This window comes from Solanum verrucosum, unplaced genomic scaffold, assembly GCF_900185275.1.
Source record: "Solanum verrucosum unplaced genomic scaffold, falcon-dt-bn FXZP01000261.1, whole genome shotgun sequence".
Lineage (NCBI taxonomy): Eukaryota > Viridiplantae > Streptophyta > Magnoliopsida > Solanales > Solanaceae > Solanum > Solanum verrucosum.
Window position 1 is genome coordinate 2030333 of NW_026019969.1, and position 21559 is coordinate 2051891.

The 21559-nt window shown below is 31.4% G+C and overlaps 5 protein-coding genes across 5 annotated transcripts; all 5 read left to right on the forward strand.

Moving 5' to 3' along the window:
- The first annotated feature begins 414 nt into the window (after positions 1–414).
- LOC125816131 (desiccation protectant protein Lea14 homolog) lies at positions 415–2057 on the forward strand. The gene is made up of 2 exons (XM_049495721.1): positions 415–789; positions 1552–2057. Exons 1-2 carry the CDS (start codon positions 587–589, stop codon positions 1871–1873), a joined length of 525 nt encoding a protein of 174 aa, XP_049351678.1. The 5' UTR covers positions 415–586; the 3' UTR covers positions 1874–2057.
- Positions 2058–2703: 646 nt separating this feature from the next.
- Positions 2704–4901, forward strand: LOC125815744 (pentatricopeptide repeat-containing protein At4g37170-like). Its single transcript, XM_049495293.1, has one exon. It carries the CDS (start codon positions 2717–2719, stop codon positions 4802–4804), a length of 2088 nt encoding a protein of 695 aa, XP_049351250.1. The 5' UTR covers positions 2704–2716; the 3' UTR covers positions 4805–4901.
- Positions 4902–6230: 1329 nt separating this feature from the next.
- On the forward strand, positions 6231–6979 carry LOC125815692 (uncharacterized). Its single transcript, XM_049495231.1, has one exon. The coding sequence runs from the start codon at positions 6289–6291 to the stop codon at positions 6967–6969; it is 681 nt and encodes a 226-aa protein (XP_049351188.1). The 5' UTR covers positions 6231–6288; the 3' UTR covers positions 6970–6979.
- A 9222-nt stretch (positions 6980–16201) lies between these two features.
- Positions 16202–17284, forward strand: LOC125816364 (RING-H2 finger protein ATL67-like). Its single transcript, XM_049495961.1, has one exon. The coding sequence runs from the start codon at positions 16293–16295 to the stop codon at positions 17067–17069; it is 777 nt and encodes a 258-aa protein (XP_049351918.1). The 5' UTR covers positions 16202–16292; the 3' UTR covers positions 17070–17284.
- A 1978-nt stretch (positions 17285–19262) lies between these two features.
- On the forward strand, positions 19263–20738 carry LOC125816363 (probable methyltransferase At1g29790). The gene has a single exon (XM_049495960.1). The coding sequence runs from the start codon at positions 19276–19278 to the stop codon at positions 20674–20676; it is 1401 nt and encodes a 466-aa protein (XP_049351917.1). The 5' UTR covers positions 19263–19275; the 3' UTR covers positions 20677–20738.
- Positions 20739–21559: the final 821 nt, after the last annotated feature.

Here is a 21559-nt window from a genome sequence, read left to right on the forward strand (position 1 = left end):
GATTTCTTGTTATAATACTAGTATATTTTTAATTTGTGACTTAAAAAGTTATTTAGAGTTTAGCTGATAAATACCAATTACTGAAAATTAAAGTACTTTTAAATGTTGATGTTAATTTTATAAAAAATAATTATACTAGACATGTCAACTAAATAATTAGTACTGCTCTCTCTATTCCTTTAGGTTGCACCCCTTTTTATCCTTTTCTAAGTATGCTTTGAAAGTAATGTTATTATTTATAATTAGAAATTTTAACTAATTTTAAAAATATTGTTATATCAAATAAAATAATATCATGTAATTAAAACAAGAAGATTACTTTGCCATAATGTAGTGTTACTTTTCATATTATTTTATTAATTAATATTAATAAAGTTAAACAACCTAAATAAGAAGCACTATTACGACACGAGGAGAGAATAGCGCGTCAATTCTGACCCTTCACGCGGAAGTATATGTGATAAACAGTAGACTCTTTTTCTATATTTGTATATCCCATAACAGGAGCAGAGTAGAGATATTCGTTTAGCACAAAACAGGCCTACTATTCAATTCACTTTCCTCCCAACGTTGTCGAAGAAGAAGCATGGATCTGATTGACAAGGCGAAGAATTTTGTGTCGGAGAAGATAGCCAACATGGAGAAACCGGAGGCAACCATCACCGACGTCGATCTTAAGGGGATCGGTTTCGACGGCGTTGCTTTTCACGCTAAAGTCGCCGTTAAGAATCCTTACTCTGTTCCTATTCCAATCATGGAGATCGATTACGTCCTCAAAAGCGCCACCAGGTTCCACTTCCTTTTACTATCTACAATTAACATTCGTATCGTATCAACTATTAACTTTTCACTTGCCATTGTGTTCCAAATTTTAAAATGTTACTTTATTTTATAATACTTATTTGATTACTCTACCCACCGGATTGCCAATCTATAGTTAGATCTACTCTGTTCTAAAGTAATTGGCTGGAGAGTAGACATAGCCAGAACAGAGCATACATAATTTCTACATAGTTATGTATGCTCTTGCAGATTAGACAGCGGAGGATCCAACTATGAATCGCAATTGGGTAGAGTTTTATATTTATCTGCCAAAAATAAGTAAAATGATGTTTTATATACTCATTCTCTCGATTCAGAAGTTTAAAATTACAATTCACAATGTTGTATAGGAGGTAAGATTGATACTCCTATTACTACATAGTAGTCATCACTTCTCATTTTATAGGATATTTAAGTAATGATAAATAAGATGGTCGATTTTACTAATTTTATCATTCATCGAGATAATTTACGAAAAATATGCTTAATAGCATATGGTATATGAATAGATATCAATCCAATAAATACAAATAAATCAATGATCTTTTGGGGGGCAAATGGAATTTTTTTTATAATAAACAAATTATTTAGGACATATATTTTTAATAAGGTCATCAACTAATACTAGATCGACCTTTTTTCTTTCATTTTCTTTGGATTGATTCTTTTTGAGTGAGATGGACCATGAATAGAATACTCGTAGTAATGGCAATTGATGATGAACAACAGGGTAATAGCATCAGGAAGAATTCCAGACCCAGGGAGCATAAAGGCAAATGACTCAACCATGTTAGATGTGCCAGTGAAGGTTCCACACAGTGTGCTAGTGAGTTTGGTTAGGGACATTGGTGGAGATTGGGATGTCGATTATACGCTGGAATTGGGTCTCATTATTGATATTCCGGTCATTGGCAACATCACCATTCCCCTCTCTTATAGCGGCGAGTATAAGCTTCCTACATTGTCAGACTTATGGAAGGGTGGGAAAGAAGAAGAGAAAAAAGAAGAAGAAGAGGAGAAAGAAGATCCATCAAAGGTTGTTGAGATATGAAGTGGTAGAGCAATCTAATAATGTGGCTTTTATGTGCCTAGTTTCTCTTCTGTTGTTTTAATAACATAAAGTTTGTTTACCTTATAAGTATCACTTCACGGATACAAAATCGACAACTTTATGCAACTCACATTACTCTTATAATACATGATTTGATGATATGTGATTTTTTATTTGCGCACAAGGTTTTAGATTTGATGATGACAGGTTTATGTGACACTTTTCCAATTTATATAGTGAAGTTTAAATGTTTCGAGTCTTAAATCTCAATTGTATTATAAGAATTGAGACACAAGGGTAATAATAATAAAATATATTTAATCAATTGATATAACATATTGAAATTATGTTGAGCTTCTTTAATACATGGTTATTTATTACAAATTCTGAATTTTTGAATAAGACACCAATTTTCATTTTTTAATAATATATATAATCAAGCGCGGAGCCACCAAGTCGTCAAGGGATCATCCTAAACCGTTCATAGAGAATTATACATGATTAAAATAATTTTTTATATCTATATAGTAGATGTTGAACTTCCCTCGACTATTTCGTGTGTCTATTTTTCCAAATTTTGAATTCTTTTGATCAAAACTTTGGTTCCGCAACTACTATAACTATATCCCGTTATATTCTTAAAATAAAGTGGTTCCAAAAGAATGTGGGCCGAAGTCATTGACTGGCGTTCTGGTTCAGCCGGCCCTGTCCAGCTGCTAATAGCAATATCACTGTTAGAGAAGATTTTTTCCAGGGACATCACTTACAAGTAAGCCTTACATGGTTGCAGTTTGAAGCGTAGCTCCTAAAGAGAATTCTAAAACATCCTTTGAAACAATCACCATGAGAGCAAATCTTAGAGCATCACTGAAGCTTACTTCACATTCTTTTTCACCCCATATTCATTCAGCATGTACTATACGATCTTCATCTTCTTTTTCTACTGCACAAAAAGAGAAGACCTTCTTCGAACCCGCAAACCAAGACCAAATGATTACACGGTTATGTAAAGAAAACAAATTCAATGAAGCCCTTCAAATTCTTTGTGAGCAAAGGCGATTGAAAGAAGCCATTCAATTGCTAGAGCTTCCCGAAACCCGTCCTTCAGCTACCGTCTTTTCGACCCTTTTGCGGATATGTATTGATAACCGAGCTCTTGAAGAAGGAAAGAGAATTCATAAAAGTATGAAATGTTCAGGTTTTAGACCTGGGGTTGTCATTTCTAATCGTATTCTTGATTTTTACTGTAAATGTGATAAACCCTTTGATGCACACAACTTGTTTGTTGAAATGCCTGAGAGGGATTTGTGTTCATGGAATATTATGGTTTCTGGGTTTGCTAAATTGGGGTTGATCGATGAAGCTAGGAAATTGTTCGATGAAATGCCTGAGAAAGATAATTTTTCTTGGACCGCCATGATCTCGGGTTATGTGAGGCAGAATAAGCCTGAATGTGCATTAGAATTGTATAGAGTGATGCAGAGGGATGAGAATGTTAAGTGTAATAAGTTTACTATTTCTAGTGCTCTTGCTGCTTCTGCTTCTGTTCAGTCTTTACGTTTGGGAAAGGAGATTCATGGTCATATTGTGAGAACTGGTTTGGATTCTGATGCGGTTGTTTGGAGTGCTTTGAGTGATATGTATGGAAAATGCGGGAGCGTGGATGAAGCAAGGCATATTTTTGATAGGACTAAAGATAAGGATGTTGTTTCGTGGACGGCTATGATTGATAGATACTTTGGAGATGGGAGGTGGGAGGAAGGTTATTTGTTGTTTTCATGTTTGATGGAATCGGGAATTAGGCCTAATGATTTTACCTTTGCTGGAGTTTTGAATGCATGTGCACACCAAACGACAGAACATTTTGGAAAACAAGTACATGGGTACATGACGCGTATTGGCTTTGATCCTCTTTCCTTTGCAGCAAGTACCTTAGTTCATATGTATGCCAAGTGTGGGAGCATAGATAGTGCATACAAGGTATTTAAGCGGCTCCCGAGGCCTGATGTAGTTTCTTGGACCTCACTGATTAATGGTTATGCTCAAAACGGCCAACCTAGTGAAGCTCTTCAGTTATTCGACTTGTTGCTTAAATCTGGCACTCAGCCTGATCATATTACATTTGTCGGGGTTCTTTCTGCTTGCACTCATGCAGGTTTAGTTGATAAAGGGCTTGAATATTTCTACTCGATAAAGGACAAGCATTGTCTAATCCATACTTCTGACCACTATGCTTGTGTGATTGATCTCCTGAGCCGATTTGGCAGATTTAAGGAGGCTGAAGAGATTATTAGTCAGATGCCAATGAAACCTGACAAGTTTTTGTGGGCTTCCTTGCTTGGAGGATGCAGAGTCCATGGAAATGTTGATCTAGCAAAGAGAGCAGCTGAAGCACTATTTGAAATTGAGCCCGAGAATGCAGCTACTTATGTCACCATTGCAAACGTATATGCCACTGCTGGTAAATGGACTGAAGTGGCAAAAATCAGACAAGTCATGGAAGAGAAAGGTGTGGTGAAGAAGCCAGGTATAAGTTGGATCAATTTGCAGAGAAAAGACTACGTTTTCTTGGTCGGCGATAAATCACATCCTAGATCAAAGGAAATATACGAGTTTTTAGGGGAGCTTTGGAGGAGAATGAAAGAAGAGGGATATGTCCCTGACATAGATAATGTGCTACATGATGTGGAAGAGGAACAGAAGGAGCAAAATCTTTCCTATCACAGTGAAAAGCTCGCAGTTGCCTTTGGAATTATAGCAACTCCGCCTGGAACACAGATAAAGGTTTTTAAGAATCTAAGGACATGTGTTGATTGTCACACTGCGATTAAATATATCTCTAAAATAGAAGAGAGAAGAATTATTGTGCGAGATTCCAGTCGGTTTCACTGTTTTGAAGGTGGGAGTTGTTCATGCAAGGACTATTGGTGAGTTTCCCCTCTGCTTTTTGAAAGAAACGGTTGGGTTTGTTTAAAGGTTAAGCCTTAAAAGACAAAGGTGTAATGTGAATTGAGAAATGGAGTGAAAAATGAAATTTGAAGAAAGTTCATTTCTCTCTCAGTGGTGGTGAAGAGAAAGCCTTTGTGCTGCTTATATATAGAAACACTACTTCTAGCTCTTAAAAGAGTTGAGAAGAGAGTCACCCCTTGCACCGTTGTCATCGTCGCTCGGTTTCGGCAAATGATTGATTGATAAAATTATTTAACTGAATTTTCGGATTTTTCCAACATAAGTTTGATTCACTCATTTTGTTGAGTTCGTTAAAGTTTTGCAATTTCGATTGTCAATATTGGAGAAGTTTCATTCTATCATGGGAGGAATGCAATTGTGAAAGGGTTAATTTCTTTAAGGAAACACAGTTTTCTGTTGGCTTTGAACTTTATTTTTCTGTTACTGTTATTTTTGTTTCTGTTTATACTTTGATTGCATGAATAACATAAATTATCATGTCTTGATAATGAACTGCAATGGTTTTGGAACAATTTTATCTTTTTCCAAAGAAGGTAACAATATTGTAAATCATCAGCACAAAGGCTATGCTGGAAGCCCTATTTACAAGTTCAAAACGAGCAAAAGTATAAGTCCTTGTTCTCCTTGCAAGGATCCAATGATGTCTAACAGTAACATGGAAACTAAACCTGACTCTGAAAAAAAAAAGAGTTATTTGTCACCTTTTTTTTCCCTTTCAAACCGACAATTGCAATTCTATAATTTAACAAATATTCTTATGATTTAAGAATCTTAAATATCTTTCTTAAAATATGTGTGGAAATAACTAAAAAGATATGAAGACTTCCAAATGTCTTTAAAATATGTTGGTAATCTCCCATAAATTATAGGGTTAGTTGGTGAATTTGAACACCTGTCCTGTGAGGGAATTGACTATTTGGACATAGCATTATTACTAAGGTGAGCATTTCCTCCAACAACCAACTAACAATCCTCCCATTCCGTTTAATTACTCACAACATTATTGTCAGTAAAAATCCACTTCAACTTTGTTCTTTGACATCACAATTCGAATGCTGGATTCAGGATGGAGTTAGAAGACAACTTACGAATTCGATCGATCCCAATAAATTTATATTAGTATAAAATTATAAGTGTTTAAAGTTGTTATAGAATTCCTAAAATTTAAATTTTGAATCTATTTTTTTCCATCAGAATTAATAAAATTTAAATTTTGAATTTGTTTCTTTCGTGTTTGTTTGTATTGTAATGTTTACTCAAAAAGATAAAAGACTTTGAGTCAACATTGACAGTGGAATAAACCTACCATATACCTTCTCCACTCACAAGACATTTTATTTTATTTATATAAGGGAATTAACACAAACTCAAACACCAAAGTCCCAAAATTTTTACATCTCAAATAGTACAACCATTTCTCCTCTTAGTTTCAAGACTCAATAAAGATGGTGGGGAGAGATCAAGTTAGACCACTAGCTCCAGCATCCGACCGGCCACATAGCAGCGACGACGATGAAACAACGTTAAACGTCAAAAAAAGGTTTCATCAAAGAAGATGTTTCAAATATTGTGCTTGTGTATCAACCTTTCTTTTCCTTCTAGCCATAATAATTATCATTTTGATCTTCACAGTGTTCAAAATAAAAGACCCTATTATTACAATGAACGGTGTCACAGTTGAAAAACTAGACCTCGTCAACACTAGTGGCAACCTTTTACCTATCCCTAAACCAGGTTCCAACATGACCATAAAAGCTGATGTCTCAGTGAAAAATCCTAATTATTCATCATTTAGGTATAGTAACACGACCACCACTATTTCCTATCGCGATACGGTCGTCGGGGAGGCGCGGGGCCCGCCGGGGAAATCGAAGGCACGGAAGACTATGAGGATGAACGTAACGATTGATATTATTACGGACAAAATTGTGTCACATCCTGGCTTACAAGATGATATTAGTAGTGGTTTGCTTACTATGAATAGCTACACAAGTGTTGGTGGGAGAGTCAAATTGTTGAATATGATCAAGAAATATGTTGTTGTGAAGATGAATTGTAGTATTACTGTGAATATTACTAGCCAGTCAATTCAAGATCAGAAGTGTACCAAAAAGGTTAAGCTTTAGATAGATATATATTAGTAGTTAATTTTTGTCATGATATTTTTTTTTTGCTACTACATCTTTAGTTTTGAGTATTGTATACTTCTTGTTGTTCATTATAAAATGAGTTTTTTTGTGATAGGTTAGATGTTACTATATATCAGATCTTGTTTATACCAGTCATTTTCAATAATAATATTTTATTATAACGATTAAGCTGATTTTTCTTGTATGTTGTATTATATGCTCTCTATAATTATCAAGGCCAAACAATATCTAGATAAACGACGTACATATATATTTTGATACACTAGAGATGACATTGTGTGATTAAGCAAACCTAATTTGTGTGCTCTTATCCCTCTTCCTGGATTTATAAATATGGGTATGATCACAAATAATATGATCTTATAAGTGACAAAGAAGATTATTAATTAGAGTCAATTTTGTTAGAAGGGGCAAGAAAAAACTATCCTAATTAATTAGGAAGTTGACATCAAATGAATCCGTATTTTTCATTGTATTATTTAAGCATCTTTTAATTTCCCTTCAAATTTCAAAATTTCAAACTGCATTTAATTAAAGGAAGACAATAAGTTTCTACCAACTACTCCTACATATCACAGGGGATCGTTCTCAATAATGCGAAAATACTTAATAATGGAAGACTTGTTGTTAGGTAGTAAATTAAAAGCATATTAAGTACAAAAATAATGTGAAAGATTGACTTTTCATCATTTTCCTAAACCTGATATAACAAGTAATTGCCAGCATAATTTAAACACTCAACATGGGCAAACTTCATTTTATATTAAAATCAATAATTTGGATTGAATGAATTAAAGCAAGGTCTTAATCATAATTATTATAATATATATTTAACATTTAGACATGATACAAATATAGTAATTTGGAATGAACGTGGTAGGCAATGGAAAAAATCCTTAGAAGAAAACGGCAACTTTTTAATTAAATATTTTTCTTCTTTGTTATTATGACCTACCATTAATTAGTAAACAAATTTCACGAGGCATCCTATTTAGACGCAACCATTTAAAATGTATTTATTTGTTTCAAATTATTTAATTAACGCCCACTTTTAATAAACTTCGGACAAATTTTGGAGACACCGTCACCGGCTCACCGCCGCCAACACCATCCAAATTAAATGCCATAAAAAATAAAAGAAAAAAAAACTACACTGGTCAACTTTTTTCCATATATATACCCTCTATACTCCTTCCATCCCATTTTATGTGAGGTGCTTTGACTCATCACAAAGTTTAAGGAAAAAAAAAGTTTTTAAAATTTGTGGTCTAAAATAAATGATAGAAACTTGTGTGGCTGTAAATCAGTTCTTAAGAGTAAAATAGACATTTTAAATTTAAATTGTTACTTAATATAGAAATTTGTCATTTTTTTTTTAAATCAACTAAAAAAGAAAGTTTGAGTTTTTTCTTTTATTATTTTTTTGAAATCTGATCATCTAGTTGGATTCTACTGGGTGGAGTATAGTTGATGGATTAACCGTAATTGCTCAAATCTTTTTAATTATTGCATCACACACATTTTCTTGCAAATAGTATGGATAACTTCAACTTATATATCAAATGGTCACTCAACTTTGCATACTTTACAAAGTCACTCAACTTTGAGTTATTCACTTAGAAAGTCACTTAACTTTATTTTATAACTCAAAAGTCACTCAACTATTGACATTTCACTTAGAAAGTCACTTAACTATTGATATTTTACTTAAAAAGTCATCCTACAAATTTAAATCATTTATTTGTTAAATTTTGTTGAAATCATATTTTTATTTTTAATTTTTCTTTTTTAAATAATAAGATATTTATTTTAATTATCTTATTGACCTTCTTCAATTATTTAATCACATCTTTTTTAAAAAAAAAAAACGTGAAGTAGCATTTTTTAACAGTATGTTTTAGCAAGACAATTGCTAGAACAGAAAAGCAGTTTTTTTTTTTCTCTCAACTGCTACGATAAGTTTAAAATAGTAATCTTTTATTATTTTTTATTAAATTAGTAGCAATGCTACTGTATGTTTTAATTTTAATTTGTCAATTGCAACTGTACGTCTAAAATAGAAATCTTTTATTAAACTAGGAGTAATCGAAAAGATGCAGTAGCGATCTTTTATTTTTTTAAAACTAATTTAAAATGAAATTGTATTTTAACAAAATTTAATGAAGAAATTATTTATATTAGTTGGATGACTTTCTAAGTAAAATATCATTAGTTGAGTGACTTCTTATGTGAAATATGAATAATTGAGTGACTTTCTAAGTGAAATATGAATAGTTGAGTGACTTTTGAGTTATAAAACAAAGTTGAGTGACTTTCTAAGTAAACAACTCAAATTTGAATGACTTTCTAAGTAAAATATGCAAAGTTGAGTGACCATATGAGATATTATTTCTACCCATTTAGTATATATGATTGAAATTAGGCAAATATATTTCCTGATCTCATGTCTAAATATCTGAAATTTGATCTTGTCAAGGTCATAACTTTAATAAGAAATGCTTAAAGTTAGATCTTATTAAGGCGACAATTTTAATAAAAAAATGTCTGAAGTTCTTCCAAGTTCCTCCAAGGCTAGAATCGAGTCGAATATTTCTGAAGTTTGCCTTGTCAAGTTTACAACTTTAGTAAAAATATTTAAAGTTGGCATTGGAAAAACTATCCCAAACTTCAGGCAAAAATTTCTGATGCTTGACCTTCATAAGACCACTTCTGATACAAACGTTCAAAATCAAACGCAATTTTTTAAACTTCAGTCGCATATGTTTGAAGTTATGTGAGAAGCGGATAGACTAAATTAAGGAAATGGTGACCCAAAAATCAAGAATTTGTGCACTTTTGTCAACTGATCTAAAGTCTCAATTCGTAAAAAGCCCAATTGATAAAAGCCCAAAACTATTGAATCATGTAATTTGATTTTTGTGTGTTTTAACAGCAAAAGAGGTTTGTTAATTAAAAATTAAATTACAGTACAGCTGGAAGAATCAAAAGAAACAAATTAAGCATTCAAAATTAATTCCTCTATCATATTGGGACCATCTTTAATGAAAACGAACACGTAAACAGAAATAATAATAATGTTGAGAAAGACAATTAACCACTATGATAGCAACTTGGCTAGTGATTGCTTCATGAATTTAGCATTTCCAAATACTCACGGTTTATTATCAATATAAAAAATAATGTTTCATTTATCGGCTATGATATATATGTAGCACCAATAATTGAATATAACTTGGTCCCATCCATTTTACTTGTTGTGGTTATTAAAAGTAATGGCTCAAATATACTTATTTTAGACTAGTTAAAATTAATCATTTTTTCCACATTTGCTCTTACTCTAATAAATATGAAGAAAGACATTTACCACAAATAAAAGTTTTTCCTACCGCGAATTAATGAGAAATTTATTTTCCCATTCATTTCCCACAAATCAGCTTACTGGAAAAATGCATGGTGGAAAATAGATTGTCACTAAAATAGTGGGGAAGTTTCCTATTTTTTTTTATGAAAATATTACTTCTTTTCACTCATCGATTCAATTAAAGTGTTTATGAGTCACTCAACAATATTCAATGGAAAATTAGTGATTTTTTAGTTGTGAAACTAACACAGTGAAAGAAAGAATTATATATTAAAAATGAGATTAAAAAGGGATGAAATGTTAAAGTAATTATTTTTCACAAATTATGCAAATATAAATATGACATGTAAAATAGATCCGAGAGAGTATTAAGATATATACACGGTATAATGTTCACATAGTTGAAGTGTGAAATAGTATGTATAATCTAGTTGACCAAGAATTTCTTTTTTTGTTATGTTGTTTGTAGTCAATCACTCAATCTAATTAGCCTATTATATACTTAGACATCGGAGCCCGTGCTAGCACGGGTCCAATATGTATCATTTTTTGTTTCAATTTATGTGACAAAAACAAAATTAAAGAGTTAATCAAACTTTATTATTAATTTAAAATAGTTTAAATTTTTAATTATTGTTAACTATGGTAAAAAAAAAATGAATGTCTTTTAACATTCTAAATTGCTAATTATTGTTGTATGATTTGTAATATCTTTTACACAATTTTGAAATAATAAAGGTTATTTCTTCTTTCTCAATTTATGTGGTACTAATAAAATTTCGAGATTCAATCAATTTTTTTTGTCTTTAAAATATTCTATTGTTAATTACTGTAAATTATTGTACTTTCTAAGTAATTTTCAAATAATATATATTATTTTATTTGTCCAATTTATGTGTCACCGATAAAATTTGAAGAGTTAATCAGATCTTTTACATATTTTTATATCTTTTGAATATTTAAGTAAATAATTATTGTGATTTATTATATTTTATACAATTATTTAAAAAAAATTAAACAACAAACAAAACAAATTCATCATAGAAAAATTACCAAATCATCCTTGAATACATCAATAATTGGTCCCACTTTTTGTTTAAAAAAATATGCATATTGGGAGGATATTTTTGCCCAAAGTGGAAATAGAATAAGTATAAAGCATTAAAGTCTTTTAAAATTTTAAATTGTTAATTCTTATTGTATGATTTGTAATACTTTTACGCCATTTTCAAATAATAGAGGTCATTTCTTCTTTCTCAATTTATGTAGTACTAAAAAAATTTTGAGATTCAATCAATTTTTTTTGTCTTTGAAATATTTCTAGTTCTTAATTACTGTAATTTATAATACTTTCTAAGAAATTTTCAAATAATATATATTATTTCATTTGTCCCAATTTATGTGTCACGGTAAAATTTGAAGAGTCAATCAGATCTTTTATATATTTTTATAGCTTTTAAATATTTAAGTAATTAATTATCGTGATTCATAATATTTTATACAATTATTTAGTATAGTAAAATAAATTTAAAAGAAACAAACAAAACGAATTCATCATAGGAAATTATCAAAGTATTATTCAATACATCAATAATGGGTCCGACTTTTTGTTTTTAAGAAATTGCACATTCGAAGGATATTTTTGTCCAAAGTGGAAATATTGTGTAAAAAATGTGTATTTATTGTGATTTTGAATGTTTTGTGGGGTAATAGGTCGCATGCAAAGTTAAGGTGTCTTTTTGAAAATCTGGGACAACTTCAAGTATCACTTAATGTTTTTTCTCAAAATCTAATTTACTTTTGTAAACTATGTGTCAGATCAAAATCAGATTAACAAATTCAAAAGGAATGAGTAATAAATAGCTCATACAATGACATATTTATTATTTAAAAGAAGTATTCCTTTTGGTTGAAAGCTAACAAGATAGTTACAATGTAACTAAATACTATAAAAATATTTGCATTGTGACTTATTATATATATATATCAATATTCATTATCATTTGCACGACTAACTGTACAAGATTATTTCCACCATTTTTTTTTAAAAAAAAAATGTCTCTTTATATTTTTGACAACTCTTTATTTTCAACTTTCTACATATTATGTTTAATATCACAAGATTAAAGAATAATTTGATTTATTTGACATATCTTTGATTTAAGAAAGAGAAAAAGCAAATTCTCATAGTTCGGAGCCCATCTTCAACAACTTATCAGTCTTTTTTACATTTTAAAACTCCATTCAAGTCAAAACATGATAATTAAATAAATTGCAACGTATGAAGTAATATATTTTCTACTATAGTAGTTAACCTAGAGTCAACAAAATTTGATTTAATTTATGTGCATCATGTCGATTGTGTCTAATCCATATTATTCATCCTCAAACAAACGAGAATTATCTATTAGAATATAAGTTTGTCTGTTTAAATATCTGGGAACACTTTTTTTTCCCTTTAATTTCCATCTGGGGTTATAGTGTAGGGCTATCCTTTGTTTCTCACTTATTTGATTAAAATAATAAAATAATTTGATATTTTAACTATGAATTCCCATAGACAATGTTCGATAGAGCTTTGTGTTTGACAAAAATAAGATAAAAACAAAATGAGATTTGAGATTTGCGATCATCTTTGTTTTTTATAAGAAGCTGTCCTTTCAGCATAAGACAAGTAGAGACTTTTTAGCGTTCCCATTCGAACATTCCACCTCCTTCTATTATGCAATATATGTCGGGACGTAGGATTTAATATATGAATTTGATTCGATAATTTTTGTTCAAATTACATATGTGTGAGAAAAATTATATCTTCAACTTGTTTATAAGTATTTGAGATCGTTATTTTAGAATTTAAAATTCATTAAGTTTAAATTATGAATTCGATTCTCATCGGTAATGAGGTGGGGTTAGTTGGACGATAGTACTTGATTTTGTTGAAAATTTTACTTAGTTTGACCAGATTCTGTTTACAATATTGAAGGTCAAAGCAGAAAGAAAAAACTATAGCAAGCTATTTTTAATTCCCAACATGTGGATCTCAATGCTATACTACTTATAATAAGGTAAATTCATAATTGTTTGAACTTAGATTAGGTCCTACTGGAGCGCACAGCTAAGCAGTGTGGTTGTATCTATTGTTTTTCATATTATAAAAAAGGAGTACTTTATTTAAATTGTTCTTGATAGTATCTAATCATAAAAATACTAGTTAGGAGATTTACCCATTTTTTCTTATGAAAGTGGATCTATAGTAATTATAATTTTGAGTTATATCGATAGTTGGAAATTAAGTGTCTTAGATATTCTTTAGATTATTGTATTCTTTGTGCAAACTTCTAGTTGTCATAATATGATGGAAAATTTGTCTATTTTTCAACATGCATAATGATATAGAAGTGAAATTTAAGAGGAAGACAAGCTAGTGAGATAATAGGTTAATGGGTCAATTAACATCTTACGAATAGACCCGACTCAATAACCATTATATTTCTAAGTTTTCTCTTTTTCATGAAAAAAGAGAGAGGGAAAAGACCATATTTAGAGAATTCAAAACAGATTCTCATATACGACACGAACAATACACCAAAGGAGCCGGGCTTAAAGCTAACTTTTTTATAAAGCGAATTCACTTTAACGTCACACTTTCTGCCCATTTCAATTACATTAAAGTTAAATAACAAAATACTTCTTCCGTTTTAAATTATTTATTGCGATTTTTAAAAATAAATCAAATTATGTAAAACCTAAATGACAAATTACTTCTTCCATGTCTCAAATAACTATGGAATAAATTTGGATCGAGAAAATAGAAAAATGGTAGTTAGTTATTTAATCAGGTTTGAAAGTAAGGTAGATAATTTATGAGATCCGTATATATATGTTGCGATCCAATCAAATTGCATTGAACACATATATAGAACCAAAACTATAAATTATACTCCCTCTATCCCAATTTATGTGACATATTTCGGATTTCATGATTCAAACAAGTCTATCTTTGACCGTAAATTTTTCATATATCTTTTAAATATTTTGAATTATCAATTATTGTGACTTATAGTACTTTTTATGTAGTTTACAAATATATAAATTTCATTTTGAAAAAATTGAAGATTTCATGAGCAAATTCTCGGTCAAATTGACGAGAGGGAGTTGCTTGGATGGTAAGCACCCCTCACTTCCAACCCGAAGGTTGCGAGTTCGAGTCACCAAAGGAGCAAAAGGGGTGGGAGCTCCTAGGAAGGGTAATATATATATATATATATATATAAAGTTTTTCAGTCAAATTTAAATTGTTTGACTCTCGAAAAGTGAAATGTATCACATAAATTGAGATATGTTTGACACTTTGACCATTGAATTAGTACGAAGACCATTCCACATATTCATCAACTCAAAGTCTCAAACCTTATTTTTCTATGATCAATGTTACGGATCAGCCTTACTCTTTAGAAGAGTAATTTTACTCAATTTTTTCTAATGTTATGTTTAGCTTATTATAAAAAGGATTTGTATCATTTAACGTAATATGTTTATTCTCAACGTTAATTATAGTCTCTTTCCTAGAGTTTGGTTATTCCGGAAGATATATCGTCTGCCTAATAACTTCCCTTCTAGTTGCTTTCTCAAATTTTAGATTAAATTTTTATTTTTGGAACAGACGTGAATATGTTGTTGATACCTTCAGGCTTCAAGAGTATAAGTGAAAAGGTGGGATTATTTTTTTTCAATAGTATTTTATATTTGAGTTTTGAAAAAAAATAAAAAATAAAAAAATTAAATTTTATGGAAAGCATTTTATCTCGCAGTAAAACTAAAATTCTCACAAACGAAATTCAGAGCATTGAAAAAATTCATATAATTTAATTTATTTACATGATAATTATTGAGTAAACGTGTGTCAAATTGACTCTATTTAGATAATGGTAGTTCCATCCCTTACTTTACCTCTTGAAGGGTCTATCATACTTGATTAGTCCGATATTCAATTTGATAATTTTGAAGTTTAATTTTGATAATTTTGTAATTGTAATTAAAAGTGGATATTTAAATATTTATATATAAATTATATTTTGATATAGTAGGATAATTCAGTATTATAGTATATTGAAAGAATAAGATATTTATAAATTTATTCAACATTTAACATGTTAGCTAACAGAAGTCACATCTAGAAATTAGATTTTCACTATCAAGTCCTAACCTTATGAATTTAACATCACATATCAATCTATACATTCAAATAACTCATTAATTTTACTCCAATATATACTCAAGTGTAAATAAATAATCAGAGTTCTCAAACTTAATTTCTCGGTGAATTTGATTTAAATCAATTAATTATCCATCCTTACATGACTCAAGTGTAAATAAATAGTCAGAGTTCTCAAACTTAGTTTCTCGGTGAATTTGATTTAAATCAATTAACTATCCATCCTTACATGACTCAAGTGTAAATAAATAGTCAGAGTTCTCAAACTTAGTTTCTTGGTGAATTTCATTTAATTCAATTAACTATGATATATTTGGAGAATAAATAGGCTTAACATAATACTACTACTATTGTGTAGGATAACAATGTCGAGAGAAGTGTTGAAAACATCCATAAAATTAACGAGAATTTAGGAATGTATTTTATTTATGTAGCAAAATTAAGAGTGCATTTAAATTCAGCTTATGAAATAGAAAATTATTTTTAAAGCGATAAATAATTCAGAAATAAAAAACTAATAATTGATCATTAAATTTAAGAGTGTTTCTAATACTTGTCCGGCGGTAGGTATTATAAAAGAGGTTAGGAATTGATCCAAAATTTGGTGAAGCAGAAATTAGAGGTGCAAAAGATCGCTGGTCGAACCAAGACTAAAGAGAGAAATTAAACAAGAAAAGTAGAGGGCAATTGTTATCATCATCAGCCCCCCATGTTGTCCATTAAATGACCTTCTCTGTTTTCCAAACTACACCATTAAATGCCGTAGCTGCAACTGCACTTAATCTACCCACCCACCCCCTCACTACCCCTAAACCCTCCTTTTCTTCTCATGGACCTTCTCAACCCTTCTTCTCTCCCTTTCCAATGTCCACCTCCGACCTCCGCCGCCAATCACCCCCACCTGTAACCATCGCCCCACCCGATTCTACCTATACCCTATCTCAGAACCTCAGCACCATCGGCCTCGGCTACGCAATTGCCATAGCTCTCGGTTTCCTTGTTCTTCTCTCTACAGTCCTCCTTGCTTCTTACATCTGCTGCCGTTCCGCCGCCGCTCGCCGTCGCCGCCGTCAGGCTCGAGCTAATTCGCGAAACCCCAACAACAACATCGAAAATGGAATTTACCTTCCCCGTATCATTTTCGTAGCGGAAGATGATGAAGAAAACGACGACGGATTATCACAAAACGCAACGTTGGGGCTTGATCAAGTCGTTATTAATTCGTACCCGAAGCTGATTTACTCCAAAAGGAACGGCGGAAGTGGAAACGGAAACGATGTCGTTTGCCCTATATGCTTGTGTGAGTATAAGGATGGAGAGATGTTGAGGATGATGCCGGACTGTAAGCATTATTTTCATGTTATGTGTTTAGACGCATGGTTGAAATTGAATGCTTCGTGCCCGGTTTGCCGGAATTCGCCGTTGCCGACGCCGTTATCTACTCCGTTGTCGGAGGTCGTCCCTCTTTCTCAGTACTCCGATGGCCGGCGAAGAGTATGATAATTGGAATGTTGATTGATTTTTTCGGCAATTTGGAAGTGTAAAAAGTTTTGGTTATTAGGGTCAAATTAGTCACCTTTTTGGGAACTTAAATTTTTCATTTTTGCTCTTTTTACTATTAGGGTTAAATCATTTCTTAGAGGTGGAATTGACTTTGGTGTTGTGATTATTTTGTTTTGATTACATAGAATGTATGATTGAGAATATCAAGCATAACAATATGGGATTTTCCAGTGGCATAATTTAAGTTTATTCATGTTAGAAAGGTGAAATTAAGCTCTATATAATTTAATTCCTTTGGTCAAATTCTCATTTCAATCTAATTTAAGAATAATTTGGTTTAGATATTTACATTATCCCTTCATTTCTTCATGTTCTGTATAACTAGCCACCTCTCTATGTGGCTAGGAAAGAACCCTTACTCTATGTTTCTAAATAAATGATGTTTTTAGTTTGGACACAAAATTAATTTATTTTTAATAAATATCTAGTACAAAAGAGGTACTTTTTTAATAATTATTTGATTATGTAAAACTTTCTTTATTTAAGGAAGAATAGAATAAAATTGAAAGAACACTAGTAATTCTTCCTAATTACTCCATCTAACACACCAATTATTCAGTAACGAAGTGAGTATCACATGATCATCGACCCAAAGCAGACATGTGACATTTATAACCAAACTCAAAGAAAGCCACTTTTATTTGGGATTTTCTAATATATGTGATGACTAATATGGGGGAATCAAATTTCCTTCTCTGGCACAGCAAAAAACATTAGTAATAAAAGTTAATTTTTTTTTTTAAAAAAAAAGAGGAATCAAATTCCTTATCTGGCATAGCAATATCAGTAATAAAATTAATTATTATTATTTAAAAAAAAAAGGAGATTAAAGGTGTAGTCCAATTTCCAGTCATAAAGAGAATAGGAGGTGGGACTTAAAATGGGCTTTCAATGAACTTTTAATGGCTGCTTTATTTTTTTTAGTTTTGGTTGGTCTTTGTGAATGCATTTTTTCCATGCACATTGAACGATATGAAGATGCGCTCTGCCTTTTATTTTTCCAATAACACCTCTAGAGCTACTAAAAGAAATATAGAAACAAAAACCTCCTTCTTCTCCTTCTCTCATTTCTTTAAAGACTTTCAAGATTTACTTTTGGGATTGGTGTCACTTTTGTCTAGTATACTGCTATTCTTTTATGCCATGTCCCTCTTCTATTTTCCAATATAAATATATTGCACTGTTGACTTTCATACTTCATCTTGTCTATTGTGGAGGTCGAGGATTATGAAGAAAGATATATAGTAGAGTGATGTTGTATTTTTAGTAGTATGATTTAGGTATTATTTTTATCCAATGTGTATTACTAATATTTGTTGTTATATTTGTTTTTGGTATTGTTACTTTGTTGTCTCTTTTTCTCTCCTACTTTCCCGCTTTTTTGAGTTGAGGGTCGATCGAAACAACTTCTCTAACTCGCAAAGGTAAAAGTAAAGTATGCTAGATCCTATCATCTCCACTCTCAGTTATGAGATTATACAAGATATGTTATTTTGTTGTATAATGTAGTACTCTCCATCACATTGCAATGCAGCTCCCTTTACTTGCCACTTTTCACTATTCACTTGTCTTACTTTTAATCATATGCTAGTTTAAGAAATCTAACTTGGCATTCTCAGCTTTTTATTTGTTACAAACTTCATTCCTACTTTGTTAGTACTGGCTTTCTTTGTGAGAAATGCACTTTCACCAACAAACAAGCTACCACTAGTAGTAGCAAATGCAGCCTTTTGGCAGCAGGTGGCTATTGCGCCTTTGACTAATCGAAATATACGTTGGAATTTTTCTCAAGCCACCTTTATTCTATGCATCTATAGACTTAACATCTTTTGATCCGTCTCCGATTATGACATTAAACATTTTTATAATGTGACTTAAGAGTTAGTTAAGTTTTAAATTTTTTTGCTGATAATGCGGAATGATAAGGAAAAATTACTTCTCCCAAGAACCTGAAGAGTACATCTTAAGTTAATGCAACATGTGGACTCTGATCTCAAGATCTTCATATAATTAATTAATCTTCATTATAATTACTCAAGAAAGTGTTGTTGAAATTGCTTCAATCATTTCTCTCTTGATTAGCTGCCACATTTATAATTTGTTCAAGTTTTGCAGAGGAATTTATCGATAGTACTAAGAGTAGATGCGTAAATCAAATCTCATAAAGAAATTGGGAGCATGGAGAGGTATACACAGGTTAATCTTCATACTCTGTATACTTGCTCTTCTTATATGTATGGCTACTTTCTCCAAAATTTATTCTTTTCGATCTTTTCTAGCTTCGAATTCCTTCTGCAACTGTAACACTTCAATCAACTCTTGTACTATCAATCACCACGTCGATTTAACACTGGATACTGTAATCCAGAAAATCCAGTATGAGATTGACATTTTGCGACAGCTGCCAAACGAAAAAGTTTTCGGAAAACAGGCTATTTTTCTAGCAGATATTTTAAATCTAGTTGAATCAGTGCAGAATTCACTAGTACAAAATAGTGAGCCTGGAGCAATGTTACATTCCTTATCAAGACAAACACAACAGGTAAATGAACCTGCTGAATATTTCTTAACTGAAGAAATTCGAAAATACGTGAGGATTAAACCAAACAGGTTGAAAAAACAGAACTTTATGGGAGCTAATGGTACATTTACTAGCATAGGTCATGCTTGTTTCTCCATGAAATCGGAGCTGGAAGAGTACATGGATTATGACGTTGGCGAAATGTGTAATGATGATTGGAGATTAGCACAGAAACTTATGGTTCATGGATGTGATCCATTACCTAGAAGAAGATGTTTTGCTAGAGCTCCTCAATTGTACAATAAACCATATCCCATAAATGAATCAATTTGGAAGTTACCTGATGACAAAAATGTTAGATGGAGTCAATACAGATGCAAAAATTTCACTTGTTTGGCTAGAAATTCAAGTGTAAAAGGTTTTTTCAAATGCACAGATTGTTTCAATCTTACACATCATGAATCTCCTAGATGGATTGTTCATTCATATCAAGACTCGAATTCAAAAATGACAGCTGATATATTGATAACAGAAGTGCTTAATTTGAAGCCTGGAGAGATCAGAATTGGACTGGATTTCAGCGTTGGCACGGGCACATTTGCTGCTAGAATGAGAGAACACAACGTGACAATAGTTTCTGCAACAATAAATCTCGGTGCACCATTCAACGAGATGATTGCTCTTCGCGGGCTAATTCCTCTTTACATGACGATAAATCAGAGATTACCATTCTTCGATAACACTCTAGATTTGATTCACACAACGAGGTTTCTTGATGGATGGATTGATTTTGTGCTCCTGGATTTCGTGTTGTATGACTTTGATAGAGTTTTGAGGCCTGGTGGACTTATATGGATTGACAGTTTTTTCTGTTTGAAGGAAGAGTTGAATGATTATTTAGAGGCATTCAAGATTCTCAGGTATAAACAACATAAGTGGCTTGTTGTTCCTAAGCTAGATAAAGATGATAGTGAAGTGTTCTTCTCTGCAGTGCTAGAAAAACCACCAAGACCTTTCCGATGAATTATATTTATTTCATACAATAATGTTGGTACTGATTTTGTTCGTCGATTTTATACATTTTGATCCAACAATAGATAGGATACAATGTGAGTTTACTGTGAAAATTGTCAGTACATTGCAATGTTACCAATAATTGTTGTACTAATATAAAACCAAGATTTCTTTTCGTCAATGTGATGATTTTTTAGCTGTAATATTGGCAGTAGTTTACTTCAATAAACATTGGCGATACTTGATGTATTTGATTTACAAATTACTATAAAATATCCTATGAAAGTCCATAAAGAAAAGCTCGAATAATAAACTACTAAAGCTACAAGTTTGAAAGAGGCCCAAAGGTGTAGCCTAACGTCAATAAGTGAGTGAAAATTGTGCGAGAGGAAGGTTCGAATCTTAGGTGACAAAAATAATAGGTGATTTCTTTCTATTTGCCCGGAAAACAGTAACTTTGAGTTACTCAGCATTTCGAAAGTAAATGCACACGAAGTTTCATTTTTAAGAAAGCAGCAGCTAGCAGCAAATTTGGTCCATTGCATAAAGCCATAAAAACGATTTTGATGAGTAACTTTCACATATAGCAAATATGAAAATCATATTTGTATGTTATAGCTATAGTTTGCATAATTGCGCTCCATAGCAAATTTATGTTTGTTATGGAGCTTTTGATTTGTATAATTTGCTACAAACATCCAGTTTTACACAAATTGTTCAGTTTTGTATAAATTCATTTATACATTGTAATTTGTATGATAAGATTTATATTTGTATAATTATAAGTGTATAGGACGAAAATATATGTATTTGTATTTGTATATACATTTTTCTCTCGTTTTATACAAACATAAACGCATTTTATACATTTTATACCGAAATGTATAAAATG

Bases quoted from the DNA above. Each gene is read 5' to 3' on its own strand.
- LOC125816131 (XM_049495721.1), top strand. From the start codon at position 587: ATGGATCTGATTGACAAGGCGAAGAATTTTGTGTCGGAGAAGATAGCC. The intron at 790-1,551 runs GTTCCACTTCCT...GATGAACAACAG, and splicing joins GTCCTCAAAAGCGCCACCAG to GGTAATAGCATCAGGAAGAA.
- LOC125815744 (XM_049495293.1), top strand. From the start codon at position 2,717: ATGAGAGCAAATCTTAGAGCATCACTGAAGCTTACTTCACATTCTTTT.
- LOC125815692 (XM_049495231.1), top strand. From the start codon at position 6,289: ATGGTGGGGAGAGATCAAGTTAGACCACTAGCTCCAGCATCCGACCGG.
- LOC125816364 (XM_049495961.1), top strand. From the start codon at position 16,293: ATGACCTTCTCTGTTTTCCAAACTACACCATTAAATGCCGTAGCTGCA.
- LOC125816363 (XM_049495960.1), top strand. From the start codon at position 19,276: ATGCGTAAATCAAATCTCATAAAGAAATTGGGAGCATGGAGAGGTATA.